Genomic DNA, 19,684 nt, shown 5'->3' with positions numbered 1-19,684 from the left:
GGTTTTGTTTGCTTGAAATGTCTTTCTTTTTGGAAGACATTTTGGGCATGGAATCAAGCTTTGACCACTAATTGCCCTCAGTCCATGGAAGATTTGCTCCTGTCTTTGGCTTTCATTGTTGGGCATGAGGTCACTTGCCAGTAGTTTTGGTCCTTTGGAGGCAATCCCCTGTCCCTCCAATTCCCCCAAGTTAAGTTGCTTTTAAGATTCTTCTCTTGTCCTTGGGATTCTGCAGTTTGCTATGATATGTCTAGGCTTGAATTTTCATTTTTAAAAATTCTGCTTGTTTGTGTTTCTTTGGGCTCCTGGAACTCGGCACATTTATTTCTTTCCTTCATTCTAAAAAAAAAAAAAAAAAAATTCAGTCTGTGTCCCTTCACATATTGCCTCTGCTTTGTTTTCTGTCTTCTTTCTTTGTGACTGTCAGTGACATATATAGTAGGTATCTTCTGTCTTGTCTTTTTTTTAAAATTTTATTTCTATCTGTGATAAAATTGGAACAATTTCAAATCTTTCATTTGAGTTTACTAATTCATTCTTTAGTCATATTTAGTCTGATTAAACCCATCCATTGAATTTGAAATTCCAATTATATTTTTATTCTGGAACTTTATTGCTTTTTCGAAACTGCATGGGCCTTTTTATTCTCTTTTGCTCTTTATTTTCAATTCCTTCTGACATTTCTTCAAATATATTAAATATATTTACATATACAACACCTTTTAATACCATCCAGCTTTCAAGTCTTTGTGGTTTTGAAATCTCTGCTTTTTTTTCATGTAATTTCAGTATTGCTACCTAGCATCTGTTATTATTTGCATTTTGAATGATTGATTTGAAACTTTTAGCTCTAAGCATCTCTGTCAGAAATTATGCTGGTTTTCTGCATTTCAGGTGAGTTTTTGTGCTCCTTAGCTCTGTCATAAACAAATGTGATGGCTTAACAATAGAAACAGCAAAGCTTTTGGATTTTATAACTTGGGATTTTATACAGTGTTTCTTGCTCTTCTCACTATCAGTGTGCAAATGTGCCCTGTGCATTGGTCTGGGATTCCTGTCCCAGTTTTGAATGGGTCTCCTCTGCTGAAACAGGGCAGCTTCTCTCATTCATGAGAAGACAGGCTGTTTCAGCCTCGCAAGGGGATGGGAATTGTATGATTTATGCAGACATTCCCGCATTCTCTTAGCTAAAAACGATGAGTTAAAATCTGGGCTGGTTTTCTCAAGCCTACTGCTTCAAGTGTAAGGTGTGACTTTCAGGTGATCCCTGTAACCTCACCTAAAAATAGTATACCCTGCTGAAAGCCCACCGGCAAGGGTGCCTAAGCAACCCCAGAGCCTTAGTCTCCATGAGTCTTCATCGTCCCCAGTTGCGGGAGAAAGGAAACAGGTTAGTGGAGGAGGGGACCTGCAGCTCTGCCCTTCCCACCATTGGTATCACGGGTTAGGAAACCAGCAGAGCCACGTCTTCCCCGAGGCAGGATGTGCGCATTTCAGCCCTGCGGCCCAGGGAGCTAAGACATCTTTTATGGGTTGTTGGAAAAACAACAATGACAAAGAAGAACATGTGCCGGAGACTGTGTGGCTCCCAAAGCCCCAAATCTTTAGTATCTGAAACTCTGCATATTGGATAAAAAGTTGGATAACTGGGAAGGGGGTGTTTTCGGGATGCTGAGGCGGACGGTGCCCCTTTGGAGGTTCCGGGTGGTGCGTGGATGTGGTAGGAACAGGCGTGACTCACAGGGTGGCCTTTTACCTCTTCCATCTTCCTCTCCCTTTGGGTGATTGTGACAAGCCGTGGGTCTTGGGTGGGTCCTCTCAGACCCGCTTCACCTCTCCCCTAAATACATAGCAGCCTTGTGCCCAGGCTGGAGCGCCGCAGCGTCTGCCCTGTGCAGTCCTGCATGCTTGGACCTGTGTATTAAGGTGGGAAGGGGTGTCTTTGAGGCTTTGTTTACAAAAGATCAGGAAATGGCTTTTAAAGGGAAGACTGAGCATGATCCGTAGTGGTCTGATTCAACCAGAACTGTTTGCATAGGGCTTGAAGTGTTGGTTTATATTTCTTATGTTGGTTTAAGGTCGTTTTCCAAATTAGCGTCCCTTTGCCTGGCCGAGAACTCCTTTTCCTGTTTCTTTACCAAACTAGCAGTTTCCTGCAGACAGATCGCCAGGGAGGAAGGAAGCATTTCATATAGACCCTGACTTGCGGTTTGCTTTTCTTTAGCTTTGCTGGCACCATCCGTAACAGTGTGTTCTGTCATTATCAGTTTCATGCATTGTGCATGATGACATAAGCTGGGTTCAGTGCGTTCCTGGTGGTAAGAGGCCAGAGCCTTGGGGTGAGGCACTGGAGGTGCTGTAAAAGCACCAGCTTTGGGGTCCTGCATGCCCCTTACTAGGTGCGTGGCCTAGTACAGTATGTTTGGAGCTTGGTGAGCCTCAGTTTTTTCTTCTTCAGAGTGGAGGGGATATCTAACTCAGTGGCGTTGTTAGGATTCTGTGGATCAGACATATAAGGTGCCAGGCCTGTTGGAGGCACTGGGTACCTCTTGGAACCCTTCCCTTCCTCAGCTTCTTTAACGGTGTCATTAAAGTAGTTTTCTTGATGTTTACCTGCCTGCCTACCCTTCTGTCTGTTACAAAGCTATTTATAATCATCTGTCTGTTTTTCTAAATCTGTCTGTTACGAAAGAAGACAAGAAAGGGGTTAGCTAGCAGGTGACACTTGGTTTTAAGTCTTGGTCTGTAAATTTGCAGGCAATTGGAAAATCATTTGAAAAAATACCCCTTTACAGTGTCACTGGTTCTGACTTTACTGAAGAAGGTCGAAGACCAAGGACACATGTCAGCAATCCCAGATAATCTTTATTTGAATATTTTACAAATAAGCCACTTAACAGGTTCTTTGCAGCTACATAGTAACTTAAATGTTCATTTTCAGCTTGGAAACTGTGAGCAATTTGATAATTAGGGCCCAAAGGAACTATAGTAGAATTACATGTTGTAATAGTGTAAACTTTTATCCTTTTTGAGTGATTATGAAAAATATCCCTTTAGATTTGTGAAAACTTTTATCTTGTGGGGTATAGATAATATTTGACATCAGGACAGTGTTGTAGTACATGACAGCACAGGTTTTTTTCCCCATGTAGTCTCATTTTCAATTCTTTAATAATCTGCACTTAATTCTTTAATAATAATGCACGTACCTTATAGATATACGATAGTTTTATTTCTCTCAAACAGAAACTCTTTAAAAAAGTAGCAGAAGAGGAAAGCTTTCAGCAAATACCAGTTTCTACCAGCTGCCATGTAAAAGGCCTCAGAGTTCAATGACCACAGTCTACCTCTGCCTTAGTTGCCACAGCCCTGCTGACCAGCTCACACTTGCAGAGTAAGCAAGTGGTTTCAAGCCTTGTCATCTTCATGCAGCAGTTAGCAAGACAGCATGAGAGGTAGGAAGAGGGGTTTCCACTGACTTGGGTTGTTTCTGCTTCAATTACAGACTTATTTATTTATTTTTGGGGGGTGCATGGTCTGGGAATTGAACCCGGGTCTCCCATATGAAAGGTTGTGCATTCTACCACTGAACCACCAGTCACCTGACTTATTCTTAATTCACAGAATTAAAGTTTTGATCTGAAATTCTCTTTTACATACTCATTCCCACCGTTCTTCTCTTTCTCTGCAGACCCCTGTATGTGCTTTTATATAGACGCAGTGCCGTTTTCTAGAACTGCTTCAGTAGCTCGCTAATCCATTTACATTAGGAAGTACAGTAAGGGTTGCACATTTCCTGTTGTGATGGAATTGTTATTTGCTTTAGATGGACAGTTATAAAAGCATTTTATCATTGGGTTATGAGAGATATCAAAGCTCACAGTCTTCGTGAAAGAGTGAGCAGACTATTAGATTATTATTCTTATTACTTTTAGCAGTTAAACAGAAAAGGGAGTTGGTTCTTTCTTGGTGTTCACTTTTCTCAGTGGTGTGGTTTACCTTTGCTTCATACTTGGGTCAGCCACACGTGACTGATGAGCATGCTGCATTAAGAGAATCAGAAACTGCTCGAAGGTCCATTGGAATTCGTCTGTCTGAATTATTTTAAAGCCAGTTGCAGAGCAAGCTCTTGGAGACGCCACATGATTTTCCCCCAGCTTTCCTTGGCTTCATTGGTCTGGTGGTGCAGGAGCACCTGGCAGGACCCGAGTGGACCTTGGATAACCGAGGCTTCTCACTGATCCAACAGAAGCTCCTGGGGCACCTGCTAACCAGGCATGGAAGGGAAGAGGGAAATGCTAAGTCAAGGACATTATGATATCTGTACAGGAAAAGTTTCTAAGTTTCCAATAGTAACTTAGAGTTAACAGTTCTTAACAGAAATCTTTTGGGATTAAGAAATAGTAGAGGGCCCAGAAAGTTAATTTGGATCAGAATTTGCTAATTCAGGCCATAGACTGGAGCTTTCTGGCCTGAAGTGGGTGTTCCATCGGGTTGCGTTGCTCAGAGGAGAGGGAGAGCGTGGGCCCTGGAGCCCTCTGGCCTGGGTGTCGGGCCAAAGAGGTCACTTATTTTGGACAAGCCTTTGGTTTACCTGAGCCTCAGCTTTCCCCATCTATAAAATGGAAAATATAATAATATTGGCCTCAGTGGGTCATTGTAAGGATTCAGTGAGTTACTGTGTGCAGAGAGACTTTGTCCAGTGCAAGCACATACCATGCTACCCATAAATGTAAAGCATGATGGCGGCCGCTTCTCTTCTAGCTCTGTTCACACACCCAGGAAAACTGTAGACTGCTTTTCTCAGGCTCACCCGAGTAGCCGGTGCAAGGATAGAGTCGCACTAAGCCCAGCATCAAGCAGAGCTTTGTTAGTGATTTTTTTAGGTGCTGAAGCTTCAGGTCAGGAAGCTGTATTTATTTTGGATAAAATGCAATTTGGTCAGCTTTATGAATTTGGTAGCAGATGGCCATTCCGTTTTTCAGACTGTTTAAAATGGTATTTTGAAAAACTGGGGTGACATTAAACTTTCTAATGATGCACTTTAAGAATCTTATTTGATACATCTAAATAAAATTTAGCTGAATTTATTTTGTTATGTTCAGGTTTGCTTGTGTTGGCCAAGAGGCTGTGTCTGCCTGAAATGACGTCCATGGGGGTGGGAGGGAGCGTAGCAGGCAAGTTTCATCAAAATTAGAAAATGTTTGCATATTTTATGTTGAAGCAAATTAGCTGGACTAATTAACTTATATAAAATGGGGAGAAAATATAATTTTGATCAACTAAGGTGGCTGATGTATTAATAATAGAAAGTGAAGAAGATGTGATTGCTTACTACATGGAAATAAAATCCACCATCTATGTCTCAGTAGTTGGGAAAAGAAATTTCTGGCTCTTACTGAACTTTAAAAAGAAAATAAATTGCACTAAGACAAAATGCTTTGCTAATAATAAGATGATGTTTTGGTTCTACTTTTCCTTGTAATAAATAATGTAAACATATTCTAGTCAGTTAAAAAACATTCCTTGATTTAGGAAATGCTACCTACCACCTTGACTTCTAAGTTAGGCTCTCCCCCACTGCCAAAGGATTAGAAAAACAACATAAGGGAAAGTCCACTTTCCTGATAAGAACCCTGGGGACAGGAAATATATTTAAATAAGTGAAAGGTGAGGCAGAGTCTTTTATTAATGAAGTATGCACTTGACTCCTTATTTTTTGTGTTCTAAGTTAAGTCACTGGCCTGATTTATGAACTACCCAAGAGCCTAGTGGCTTGACAGGAGACAAAGAGCCTTGTACTTGTTTACTTAAGTGGATGGGTCACTCAGCATCTGTATTTCCCCCTGGAGTTGGCTCATGGTCATGGTGGGAGGCATGCTCACGAGTCAGGCTCTGGCCCCCGGTGGCTGAGGACTCTGTATATTCAGGGGTGAGCATCCTCTCCCTGCCTTGCAGGAAGACGGGCGCCAGGTGCCCCCGGAAGGCACATGGCTGTGTCATGTAAAGACAGCAGAGGAAAAGCTTGTGAACTGTCAGTGTGAGTACACAGGCTAAGCTCCCCTGCCCGTGAGTCAGGGTCACACGCTCCTGAATGGTCATGTCCTGTCCAAGACATCAGGTCCAAACCACAGGTCTTGTTCCAGAGAAAAATACCCACATGTTGGGACTGTAGAGCTATTGTTTTGCCTCTGCTGATGCCGTGATCAAACGGAGATGGTCCCTCGTCCTTGAATCCCAGCCACCTCTCCAGCCCACTGTGATATGCTCAGTTCCTGTCATGAAGCAGGGCAGGACACGTGGGCCACCCACACTGGGAGCTGGTGCTTCTGGCTTTTGAGATATACTCACCTAGCAGGAGCTGAACCGGGGACCCCAAAACAGTGGATTTACATTCAGGCAAGACCCAGCATCAACAGTATCAGACACAACATAGAAGTCAGAGAAAATCTATTGTCCAGCAGTTGTAACCACCAATTCCCATTTATTTTATGGAAAAAAAAATCTCTGCATTCTATATGCTTCCAAAAAGATTTACTATTGAAACAAATACAATATATGGAACTCTATCTGCATAATTTCACTACAATAAAGACAACATATGACTTCTACTTCCTAGAGAAAGCTAACTGAAAAGCACAGGTGCAAACATAGATTGCATAAGGAAGCGTGTGTGCGCATGTGTGCGCGTGTGTGGTTAAATCCTTTAGTAAGCAACTGCATTAAAATATGCTAAGACACTTACCCTAGTTCGTGGCGAGCTCTAATAAAAGGCCGCAGGCTGCACTAGTTTTATTTGATATAAAAATTTGGTGTGAGCTTTGATGGTTCATTTACAGTTTATCAACAAGAAGATAATCTTAGTACGAGCACTAACTTTCCTCTTTCACATGCTCACAGAATAAAAATCAATTACTTTTCATACATAGCGAACATCTTTTATTTTCAGGTTTGCAAACAACGGTAGTCGATTCACACAAAAGGTTACTTTTAAAACTACCTGTATTTACTCTAGTTTATGCGTGGGTATATGAAACAAACCGTGTGTAGGTGCATAAATGTATGTCTGTACATGTGGGTATATATGTGTATCCAAGACGGTGGCTGTTGACTTCCTCCTCTGTATGTGTGACTTTCAGGATGACATTTGCAAATACCGAGGAGGGACAGATTCTGACCAGGTCATGGAAGTAACCAGTGGGACTTGTGGCTTCAGGACCCGTATGAATGCAGGTGGATGGCCGTGAAAGACTATTTCAGCCCTTTACTCGGCATTTGTCGGTATCCTTTCCTGCTCTGCTGTTCCATCACTTTTGCTCAGGATCACAGCATGCCGGGTGGCAGTGAAATTTGCTGTAGAGCTCCTTGGGCTAAGGGAAACGACTTCTCTCTCTGCTCTCCCTGTCTGTGGACCTGCCTGGCTGGCCATGCCGGTGTTGGGACTGAATGGGATGTGGGAGAAGCAACATCGGGTTGGAAGGGTCAGTTCTGTGGTCTGTGCTAGGGTTGAGCTGGCTGCCGAGCCCCGGAAGGTTCAGCTGTCTTAGCTTCAGTCCCTTCTTTGCTTAACCTCTTAAGGAAGAATGATATATCAAAAGTAGGCTTCTCCTGAATAGTCTCTCCATATAAATACTGTGTATATACACATACAGATACTCATACATATACAAGTACTAACCCACAGACAGCCGAATGCGTGACCCACTGACTAGCCACGTGTCAACACATCAGAAAGAGTAGTCATTGTTCCTGCTCCCAGAAGGTCAAGTTATATGTCATGATCTTTAAACATTCAGGGAAAAGTCAAAGGATTCCATTAATTAAAGGATAAAGGAAGATGCTGTCAAAACTGGTGAAGTACAGACTAAGTGAAATCGCAAAGAAAGTGAAAATCTGGAACAGTTGAGGCCTGGTTGTGACGTTTGAGAACTGTAAACTGTGGTCTTCAGATTTGGATTTTTTTTTCCTTTTTCCTGTTGCTATGGAAACTTGGTAATAAAGCTTCAGATGTCAGGAGTTCTCACAGACCTGAGTGGGAAAAATTCAGAGTTAAGTTAGGAATATCACGACCTGATTCAAACCAATTTAGCTGAACAGATAAATGACTAACAAGCTGTAAGAAACACAATTATCAGCATTGTACTACCCTGGCAAAGTATTTTTAAAGCATACTATTTGAGGACAGAATGAATTCCTTGACTTGTGGCCTCTTCCACCATCTTCAAAGCCGATAGCATAGCATCCTCTCTTACTCTGCTTTCCTCTGCTTTGGTTGTCACATGGACTTCTGACTCTCCTGCTCCTCTCTTGTAAGGACACCTGGAATTACATTGGGCCCACCTGAATAATCCAGGAATATCTCCCCATCTCAAGGTCCTTTATCACACCTGCAAAGTCCCCTTGCTTTGTTAGGTAGCGTACAGGTTCCAGCGATTAAGGTAAGGACATCTTCAGGGGCCTTTATTCAGTCCCATCACACATGACAGCTCTGTGTCCTCAAAGGAAATGAGGCAGCATGGGGCAGAGGTGTGGGCTATAACATATCACTTAGGTGGGAAAGTTCATGGAAAGTGAATCAGAGTAGGCTGCCTGCGAGAGCCCACCACCCCAGCTGCTGCGTGTGGCCCTTGTTCACGTCACCTGGGGGGCCAGTGTGGAGCCTGTCAGTGACACAGTCCTGCACTGTCAGTAGGAAAGCTGCTTGCTTTGGGGGAGACATGCTGTTTCTAAGATGCACATTTTTTTTTGCAAAATGCAGCATCTATTTGCTGCTTTTTTTTGCAAGCTCTTTTGGGTTGAATTGAGTGCTGCATTCCAGTGCAGGATTAGGATTTCAGTAGTGGGTTGAATAAACTATCACATCCATAGTTACAGTTGCCAGAGTCAACTTCACACTCAGGCTTCTGTGATTAGAGAGTCCAGCTCCATTAAGGGAGGGAAAAATAAGGAGGGAATTAGTCAGGGTGTGAGTACTCTGCCCTTTGTCACTACCCCTACAGAGAAGCCAGCCCGACCAGAGCCAAAGGTGCCTGGAGAAGGCAGGTTCCCTCCTGTGCAGAACTGCAGGCATGAGGATGCCGTACCTTCATTGTTACTGTCACTGGGTCTCATCTGTAGCCCAGTTGCAAGACAGTTGTAAACCATGGGTTATTTTATTTTTACCTTGTTCAGGCCTCTTTTATTCATTGGATAATATGGACACAATGCATAGAGTCTACACCCTTTACAGCATGTTTCAAATGTTTTAGACCTGAAAACAAATGTATTGCCTCTTAAAAAAGAAAGATGAACTACAGAAGTAAAATTTATAAAAGATTTGTACACAAAAACATATCAACCATTCAATTGTTAACTCAGTTCAAGTAGTTGAATAAAAAAATAAACTTTAAATCACAAGGTTAAAATTAATAATTTGTTCTTTAGGCAACTTGAAATTATAGTAAAGTATAAAATATTTTTGAATTTTGAGGACAAATTTCATTTATTAATGTGGATGCATAAGATGGAGTTCTTTAGGAATTACAGTTACTGTTTTGTTCTCAGGTCATTTTTCTTGAGAAATATATCCTATGGATTTTGGCTTTTGTCATGAATGTCCTCCACCCCTTCTCCAAGTTAACACAGAAGTGAGGAAGGGAATGGCTATGGATGCGTCCATATTCATGCATTTTACCCCACTATACATCCTTATCCCCATCAAACATGGCACACTGTAGATGTTCAATAATATTTATTGTTTTAATCATCTTTTAAGAAGAAGGTAAAAGCAGCAGTGTAACCGATGTACTGCTGGTGCCAGCTGAGCCCGATCCAGGTTCGATAGTCTCAAAACTAAAAGAACTTAGAGATGAGAAGGCCAGTAGGAGTAAGTAGTAAAGTTTATTGATAGAGAAATTTATCAGAAAGAGAGTACGTGTTAGGTTAATGCAGGCATGGCCAAGGGAGGGACATGCACCGACTGGAGTGGGCCGGCTTGTTTATAGGAAAGTTTTGTAGGTAGCAGGTTTCCTGTGAGTTATTTTTTAAGGAGAAGACTTGGAATAATGTTTTAAAGATTTTTAGAATGGTTAATATTCCTCTTCTTTTGAGCTGTAGCAGGCACTGGGAATCGAACTCGGGTCTCTGGCACGGCAGGTAAGAACTCTGCCTGCTGAACCACTGTGGTCCGCTCCCTTTTTGGTTTTTTAAATGGTCAAAAGCCATTTGTACCATGGGGTTGGCTCCATGCCCCCACTCTCTCTAATCTGGCTGAAGTTTAGAGCACGGTTTCTCATCCATTATGGTGTTGACATTTAGGGCCAGATAATCCCTTGCTGTGGGGACTGGAGGATGTTTAGCAGCATCACTGGCCTGTACCCACCAGGTGCCAGTTGTAGCATCCTCCCAGTGGTGACAGTCAGTGTCTTGGGATACTGCCACCTGTCCCCTGGGGGCAGAATGGCCCCTGGTTGAGAACCACTGGTGTGAACGGTGGATTGGAAATTGCAGAATACCACCTGTCCAAGCTTTTCCAACAGCATTTTTAGCTTTAATGTTTGATTTGACACCTTTGAATGGATATTTACTTCTGTTAAATGGAGAAAATATTAACCAACCCATTGATATTGTGACTGTTGAGAGAATGACCTCCCCAAATGTGGTAGAAGTCTTTGCCAATATGAAGTGCTAACCAGAGGATCAGGTCATTAGGAATTATTGTTCTACTTGTGGTTTGGAATAACAATAAAACCATAATATCTAACGTTGAGTGATTCTCTGTGTCAGGCCCTCAGTCCGTATCAAATTTAATCTCTACAGTGACAGGTTGGTAAGTCCTATTATGATCCTCGTTTTACAGATGCAAAGCCTGGGCTTGGTCACCTTTGCCAGGTTGCTTAACCTTCTTAGCCTCAGGTTCTCAGCTGAAAGTGGAGGATCATAGTTGTGCGATTGATGTCTCCCTGGGCGGTGGAAAGAGGTCGTCTTTAAGCGCTCACAGAGAGAGGCAGGGCGAGGATTGGTCCCAGTGCTGTCTGATTCAAAACCCTATGATCTTAGCCCCCCAAAGGATTCATTTTTCCTTATATTTAGGAGCCTTGAAACCTTCTGGTGTCTTTGACACCTGCAACCTTAGCCCTACAACCGCCTGCTCCCCCTTCCAGCTGAAGCTTTCCCGTTTCTGCAAAAGTTTCCTCCTCTACTGTCCCAGGCAGACCCCTGCTGTGCTCTACCTGGGACAGTTGTCTCCTTTCAGCACTTATCACACTGCCCTGTGTCTGTCTGCTTGGCTCGCTCCCTTCTGTGCTGTTTTTAACGTTTTATTCCCAGTGCCTCTATGTATTAGGCATCTGGATTATGTTTATTAAGTATAAATAAATAGATGCATATTAAGTACCTTTGCATAATTTAACAATATGACATAATTAAAATAAATCGGGCAATGCAAAAGTTAATACATAATTATTTTAACTAAATTTAAGTAAATTTATGTAATAAAGTAATGCATAATTGCAGTGGAGTAAGTAAAACCTGGACAGAGAATTGGAGTCTAGAGCAAGTTTTTCTCCTTTCTGCATTCTCAGAAAATAGAATGAGAGGTTTGGGCTTACTTTTGAAAAAAAAATTTGTTCTAGCTTTTTTTTTTTTTGAAATATTTTCAGATTCACAGGACAGTTAAAAAATAATACAAACCCTATACAGAGAACTCCAACATGCCCTTACCCCCAGATACCCAGATCCACCAACTTTAACATTTTGCTGCATATGCTGTCTCATTCTGTTAAGCTGTCCATCTGTCTCTTCCTAGGTTCCCATCCATGTATTCTCTGGACGTTTGAGTGGAGGTCTTATAATCATGCTCCTTGAGCATTTAACACTGCCATACGTTAGAACAAGGATATGCGCTTATATAACCTTAAGTGCAGGTATCAAGTTCAAGAAATTTAAGAAATAGAAGGCTTACAGTGAATATCCTATATATTTTTTCGTATGTCCCAGTATCCCATTGAACCTTTTCTCTTCCCTTGCTAGATCCCATTTAGGATCACGTATTTAACTGTCATTGTTTCTTTAGTTGCCCTCTTTTTTTTTTAAAAGTTGTGGGAACATATATACAACATAAACTTTCCTGTCTCACCCACTCCTAAGCTTATCATTCCATGGGCTTGGTCATGGTAACAATCCTGCAGTACCCTCACTATCTCCCAGCACTAAAACTGTCCTCTCTCTCCAAACAGAAACCGTGCACCCATTAGGCTTTGACTCCCAATCCCCTGGCACCCTGTGCTCTAATTTCTGTCTCTATGAGCTGGCTGGCATATTCTCCCATATTTTCTTTGTGGCTATCATGGGGCTTAACATCCTAAGTCTGTGACATTCTTATTTGCTTTGATACCAACTTAATTTCAACAGTACACACAAATTATGTTCCTGTACTCTTTACCCCCACCTTATATAGTTCTGTCATAAATTGCATATTTATTCATTTTGAGTCCAAAACTATCCTTATTTTATTTTATGCATTTGCCTTTTAGATCTGATAGTAAGTAAACAGTGGAGTTACAAGCCAGAAATACAGTAATAGAGACATTTATATTTTCCCATTTTGTTACCCTCACCCGAGATCTTTATTTCCCCATGTGGTTTTGAGCTGTTGTCTATTGTCCTTTCCTTTCAACCTGCAGCACTCCCTGTAGCTTTTTTGTAGGGCTAGTCTAGAGATGATAACTCACTCAGCTTTTGGGTTTATCTGGGAATGTCTTAATTCCTCCCATGTATTTGAAAGACATTTTTGCCGGATACAGAATTCTTTGTTGGCAGTGTTTTGGTTTCAGCACCTTAAATATGTCATCCCATTGTCTTCTTACTTCTGTGGTTTCCAGTGAGAAACTGAAACTTAATCTTATTGAGGCTTCCTTGTATTGAGGCAAGTTGCTTCTCTCTGGTGGCTTTCAGAATTCTCTCCTTATCTCTGACATTTGACAATTTGATTATAATATAGGATAGTGTAGGTCTATTTGGGTTTGTCCTGTTTGGAGTTAAGCATTTTGGATATATATATTCATGTCTTTTGCTAAATTTGGGAAGTTTACAGCTGTTCTTTCTTTGAATATTCTCTCATCCTCTTTGTCTCTTTCTTCTGGGAGTCCACAGTTGGTACATTTGATGGTGTCCCATAGATTTCTCAGGTCCTGTTCACTTTTCTTCATTCTTCTTTCTGCTCCTCAGAATGAGTAATTTCATTCGTTTTATTTCAGTTTGTATTTCAATTGTTCAATTGTTCACTGACTCTTGCCAGCTTGAGTCTGCTGTTGAACTCCTCTAGGAAATTTTAAATTTCAGTTACTGTGGTCTTCAGCTCTGCTCTGGTCCTTTTCATAACTTCTGTCTATTGATAACCTCTTAATGTTCAGCTGTTATTGTCCTGATTTCTTTTAGTTCTTTGTCCATATTTTCCTTTAGCTCTTTAGGATCATTTTTTAAAAGTCTTTGCCTAGTCCTCTGCACTGATGGTTTCTAATGCTTTTATCTTCTCCTCTGCCTGAGCCATCGCTTCCTGTTTCTTTGTATGTTTTGTAACCTTTTGTTGAAACCTGGACATTTGATAATTTAATGTGTCATCACTAGAATTTAGACTCTGAGACATCTGTTCTTAAGATTGTATCCAGCTAATGCTAGGAGAGCTTTTCTTGAATGTCAGGTGCTAACAAAGAAAAAGAAGGAGGTAAAAAAAGACATCTTAACTTTAAAATGCCCATCACAAACCCTTCCAATAGGCAAGGAGGAAAGCCCTTCCTTCCAAGTCAGAGAGCAACCGGCTGTGTTAGGGTAGTAGGTATGGAAATAGTAGGGACAACAGTTGTTCAATTTTTGTGCCCCCTGAATGATTGCTTCCCGGCACCCTGTAGATCCTGGGAACATTCTGGGGAAGTATTTAAATCACAATTCTATGGGCTGGAGAGAAGAGACTTCTAATGGTTCTATGGTCAGGTTACCTGAGCACAGTTGTTTTTCCAGTCAAGCCAAATAATAAGCTAGTTTTTCTTAATTGCTTGAGAAAAACTTAGTGCCACTATTTTCTGCATTTGGTGTTAAAGATATCCTCCTTTCTCTCAATTTCACTATGTATCACCTATTTTAAAGTCCTCATTTGCAGATGAAGGAACTGAGGCCCAGAGTGGAAAAATAACATTTTCCTGACCTATTAGGTCCCAATTGGATCTGGAAATCATCCTGACTTCCAACTCAGTGGAATTTTCATCATGCTGCCTCTACAGTCTTTTTGAAGACTTCTTAAATATCCATGTTTCTCCCTTAACAAACAGGAATCTCCCTGTTTACTTGGATGTGAATGTCCCCTCTTCCCTCAGAAACAGTTTCCTGGGCACTGCACTGCATGTCCTAAGGTTGGGCCTACTTTTGCCACATAAATGCACTTCCTTCCTGTGTGTGTGAACGGTCTGCTGACTTCTGATGGTAGAAATGGGCTGGCGGTTGTTTGGTGAGAACAGCGTCACAGTGATGATGCATGTCTGATGTTACCATTTGTTATAGTAGTTGTGCCAGCAAATGTTTGGAAGCCTTCAGTTCAGCCTTTTGCATCTGGAGCTGGAATGAGTAAGACTGCTGTGCAAGTAGGAGAAGCTACCCAGAGCAAATCCTCAGGGGCCCCAGCTGACCTGATTGGGTGCTCAGAGGTAACCTGAGCGTTCCCAGGATCCACAGGGTATTGGGAAGCAAGCATTCAAGGGGCACCAAAACTGAACAACTGTTGTCCCTACTATTTCCATACCTATTACCCTAATACAGCTGTTTGCTGTTTGGAAGGTGGTACTAAATAGACAAAAAAAAAGTGATATTTGCTAAGGTGCATTGGGAGAGAAGGGGAGGGAGCATCGTGCAAGCCAAGGCCGGTGCTGCAGGGACAACGAAAGCCTGGCTTTCAACCCCCCAGGTCTCAGAATCCCCCTGGAGGGCAGGGCACCCCAGATTGCCAGGCCCACACCCCCAGAGTTTCTGATTCAGCAGGACTGGGGTAGAGCCTGGGAATTTTCATTTCTGACAACTTGCAGGTGTCACTGAAGCTGCTGGTCTGGAATCCCACTTTGGGAATTGTAGGAGCATGTGGTTGGGTTGGGGGTGTCCTTGTTAGGGTGCTGGCTAATCTCTTGGGTTCCCCACCTCTGCTGCCAAATGCGGCTTTTGCTTCATATATCCTCCCTTCTTCCCTGCTTTCACTATTTCCTCTTTCCTTTCTCCCCATTTGCTTGCACCTCTGGCCATGCCAAAGAACAAAATGTGTTTATTCTTTAATAGGCACCTTCGTAGCCTAGAACCTGTCTTATTAAAGTTCACCGAGGTCACCAAAGCCACAGTTATTGCGGCAGCAGATCTTTTTGTGCTGCCTGAGGGTGATATGAATGGAAATGGTACGATTTTCCGTCATTTCTGTTAATTTATTGTATCTGTTTGTTGTGGAGGCACCACTACATCTTTGTGTTAACAATCAAAGAAATAAAAATGTGTAAAGGTCAGCTGTGACTATAAGGAGAGTTTGTGCTGGAATGAACCCGTAGCTAGAACCCTCAAGGGCTACTCTAAAGCCTGGGCATTTTCTTCCAGGCCCGTCAAAGGGTGGCTCAGCAGGGGCAACTCGGCCCTCGGCTCTGCACCTCACTACTTTTAGATATTGAACATGTCATCTGTTTGGAAAATTTAAAGCATGTTCCTGAAATGCGAGATAAACAGTCTTAGTCACATGACCGAAGTATTGGAGAAAAAAAACAGATGACATTGAGAAGGTTAAGGGTTAAAGCTGTTTCCACTGAAAGGACATAGAAATGAATAAGAAACAAATTCATGTGCATTTGTTGTTATTTTCTGTACCCGGGGACCTTTATGCTGCTTGACAAGTGAATTCCTGTGCAGTTAGGAGACTTTTGAATTTTAATTTCTTCATTTCACTTGGAATCTCTGTGATTTGCTACCATTGTCTTATCTCTCGGGCTGCTAAGGCTGAGTGAGGCACATTCTATCCCACAGTCCCACTTGGTACAAAGAATGACTCTAACGTATTAAATGGTTTCACTTATTTTATTTAAAAATATTTTTTACTGTGGTATGAATAACCTAAAATTTTAATTTTGATCAATTAAAAAAATAGAAAGAAAAAGGTTTGGCTGAATAAATCCCACTAAGTTAGAAAACCTCCACTCCCTTGCTTTCAGCCGTTTTAAATCAATTTAGACCATAAGGTAAATGATTCCGCCTCCTAGGGCTGTGGAGCTGAGGCCAAGGGACAATATCTGCGATTTACATAAAGCTCTTCCTCCTGCCTGGCCCAGGGGCAGCACCCACAGGTCAACTGTCTTGGTGCGTGAGTGGCCAGCGCTTGAGGGGGAGAGCGCCTTGGGAAAGCAGGCCTCGGGGCCTCTGTCTACTTGAACTTGGTGCTTTTCTAGGGTCTGTGGATGCCGATTTAAGACATTTCTCAGTCCAGGAACCCCTACCTCCCCTTCCCCGAGACCCTTCCTCTGCCCTGCAGGGCAGAAAAGCCAGGGCTTTGCCTTTGGGTGCTGTCTGGCCCTGCCCTAGCTGGAGGGGCCCCACCCTTTCCTAGAGCTCTTGCTTAGGATTGCTGAGCCCGGGCTTCAACCAGGAAGTCAGGCTGTGTGGTTTTTGAGCCGACACAGGACTTAAAACAAGGGTAACAGGGAAGTCCCCCTGTGATTAACGACCTTCATCCTGCTCCCAGCTTCATTCATTCAGGTGGGGGACCCTCTCTTGGCTGCAGCTGGGACCCAGGTGTCAGCAGGCAGTAGCAAGATGGCATCTGGGCTTTGAAAGCTGGCAGTTCAAGCAGCACAGGGCCTTCACCTTCCTGGAGATTGAGTTTTATATCCTTTTCTGCCTGGGAATGTGTTTGTGTAAGCAAAGCTCCACTTTGATGAGTAGGAAAACACTTTGGCAAAAAATCAGTAAGAAATAAGGAAGCCTACCTCTCTCCTTATGCAGTGGTTCCATGAAATTTGTTTTTTGACATTGCAGTGGACTCAGTTGATGCTGCTTTTTTTTTTTACATGGGCAGGCACTGGGAATTGAACCCAGGTCCTCTGGCATGGCAGGCGAGCATTCTTGCCTGCTGAGCCACTGTGGCCTACCCAGTTGATGCTGCTTTTTATTATTTTGAAACTCTTTAGTTGCCTGATGGCTTAGTAAAGATTTATACTGAAGCATATTGTTTGCATTTATACAAAAATATATTCTTAATGCTATTGGCAAAACTTAAAATGGATATTAAATGTAAAGTACATATTTACATGATAGCTCTTACAGGAAAGATTCATCATTTTAATCTTTTTTCCCTCTCCAGTGACTGGGTTATTTGACAAAGACAGTTCCCAGTAATCAGAACATCAGGAAGGAGTGTTTGGGGTGGTGCCCTTAGTCACTAGAGATTAAATATTTGGATTTCGCAAAGAAATTTGAAGATCTTCTTTTATACCCTCCCTTTAGTTACGGGAATTCTTTATGGTAGATGTTCATATAGACTTTGTTTGTGGGTTTCTAAAGATAAGGTGTTTGTTTATCTTTTGTTAAAAGACCCAGTGTCTTTATTACACATTTTTCAGTACAGAGACATTGTTCAGTTGACTTGGAAATGACTTCTCTGTCACACAAAGCCCTTACCCCTAATTGTGTCCATGGGGTTCAAATAGACAGAGTCTTCTCCCACTTTGCTGGGACAGACAGGCCATTACCTTGCTTAGTCTTCTCTTCTTGCTCAGTAGAAGAAGTGGCCCCTTCAACTGTTTCTAGTATGTTGCTAGTCTGCCTTCTGACACAGCCGCTCCAAGGAGGCAGTGCTCAAAGCTGACTATGAAACCCTGACACAAATCTTCTTTCAGAAAACAGAGGTGCAATGCATTTGCACCCATTTTACCAGAGAAAGACATCCCAGGAAAAGAGAACTACAGACCCATATTCCTCAAGAACATAGGCACAGATGGCCTTAATGAAACCTTAGCAAATCAACTCTAACAATATAAATATATGTATGTATATACATATGTATGTGTGTGTACTCATGTATACACACACACACATTTGCAGATTTCTTTGCAAACTCCAATATATGTGTGTGTGTGTGTATGTGCATCATTACCCCAGGAATACAAGGCTGATTTATCAAGTAAATATTAATGTAATTCACCATATTAATAGAATAAAGAAAAAAAGATCATTTAAATGGGTATTTTATTTGTTAAAATTTAACATTGTTTCATGATAAAACCTCCCAGAAAAATAGGATTAGAAAGGAACTTTCTCAGTTTGATTAAGGGCATTTAAAGAAAGCTTACAGCTGCCAACTCATTGGTGAAGCATGCAGTGCTTTCTACTAAGACAAGGAAGTCTGCTTTCATCATTTCTATTGGAGGTCCTATCCAGTTCAATAAAGCAAGAAAATGAAAGAAAAGGCAAGGATGAAAGAAGTAAAACTGTCCTATCTACAGACAGATCCTGTAGGCAGAAAACCCCAAAGAATCTATTAAAAAGCCATGAGAATCCATGAGAACGAATAAGTGAATTTATCAAGGTCATAGGATCCAAGGTTAATATCCAAAACTCAGTTGTGTAATTCATAGAGACAGAAAGTAGATTACAGGTTACTAGGGGGTTGAGGTAGTGGGTGGAGTAGAGGGAAGGGAGAATTATTGCTTAATGGGTGTAGAGTTTCTGTTTGGAGTGGTAAAAGAATTTTGGTAATGGATGGTGGTAGCATGATATTGTGAACATAATGTCATTGAACTGTCTGCATGACAGTGGTCAAAATGGGAAAATTTGGGTTGTGTATGTATTACTGCAATAAAAAATCAGTTGCACCTGTATATTCTAACAATAGATAATGAAAAAATTAAAGTAAAAAAAAACTCTTGATTCACAGTAATGTTAAAAACCCCCGAAACATTTTGGGATAAATTTAAAGAAAGATAGGTAAAATGTGTACCCTGAAAACTATAGAATGTTGTAAAATGGAATTAAGGTAGTCTTAAATACATGGGGTGATGTATCATGTTTGTGGCTGTGAAGTCTCAGTACTGCTAAGCTAGCAGTTCTCAGCTATCGGTAGGCCCAGTGACATCCTAATGAAAATCCTAATAAATTTGTTGAAGACATGGGCAGGCTGGTTTCAAAGTTTATTTAGAAAGTTAGAGGACCTAGAATAACCAAAACATCTTTGAAAAAGTAGGCAAGAGTGGGAAGACTTAAGCTGCCTGGTTTCAAGACTTACTCTGAAGCCGTAGTTGTTAGAATAGTGCAGATTAGTGCAAGTAGAGACACTGAGACCAATGGAAGAGAACAGAGACCACACTTACACAGCCAAGTGGTTTTCAACAAAGGTGCCGAGGTCAATCAGTGGGGAAGGACAGTCTGTGTGATGAATAGTGCTGGAACTGCTGTCTGTCTGGGAAAAAAATGAACCCAAACCCTTACCTCATCTTTGCGACTTTGAGTTAGGAAAAGATTTCTTAAATGACACAAAAAGCACAAACTATGAAAGAAGATAAAATGGACTTTAAGATGAAACGCTTTTGCCCTTTGAAAGGAACAGTTAAGAAAAAAAAAGAAAGGCAAGGCACAAACTGAAAGAGGGTATTTGTAGAACATATATCTGGTGAAGGACATGTGCCTCGAATATATAAAG

At 41.7% G+C, this 19,684-nt stretch overlaps 1 protein-coding gene and 1 long non-coding RNA gene across 5 annotated transcripts in view; one reads left to right on the top strand and one right to left on the bottom strand.

The window, feature by feature from the left end:
• Positions 1-19,684, top strand: part of LOC143659838 (uncharacterized) — a 114,787-nt gene that overhangs the window by 7,341 nt on the left and 87,762 nt on the right. The window lies entirely within an intron of this gene.
• Positions 6,917-19,684, bottom strand: part of CDH13 (cadherin 13) — a 1,150,740-nt gene continuing 1,137,972 nt past the window's right edge. For all 3 annotated transcript variants that reach the window (XM_077133145.1, XM_077133146.1, XM_077133149.1), the window contains one exon: positions 6,917-8,028. Coding sequence is in view for 1 of the 3 variants with exons in the window: in XM_077133146.1 (XP_076989261.1) it covers positions 8,021-8,028 (8 nt within the window). In the remaining 2 variants the exon portion in view is untranslated. The remainder of the gene's footprint in view (positions 8,029-19,684) is intronic.

This window comes from Tamandua tetradactyla, chromosome 16 (assembly GCF_023851605.1).
Source record: "Tamandua tetradactyla isolate mTamTet1 chromosome 16, mTamTet1.pri, whole genome shotgun sequence".
NCBI classification, from domain to species: Eukaryota; Metazoa; Chordata; class Mammalia; order Pilosa; family Myrmecophagidae; genus Tamandua; species Tamandua tetradactyla.
This window is presented reverse-complemented; position numbering and strand designations above follow the sequence as displayed.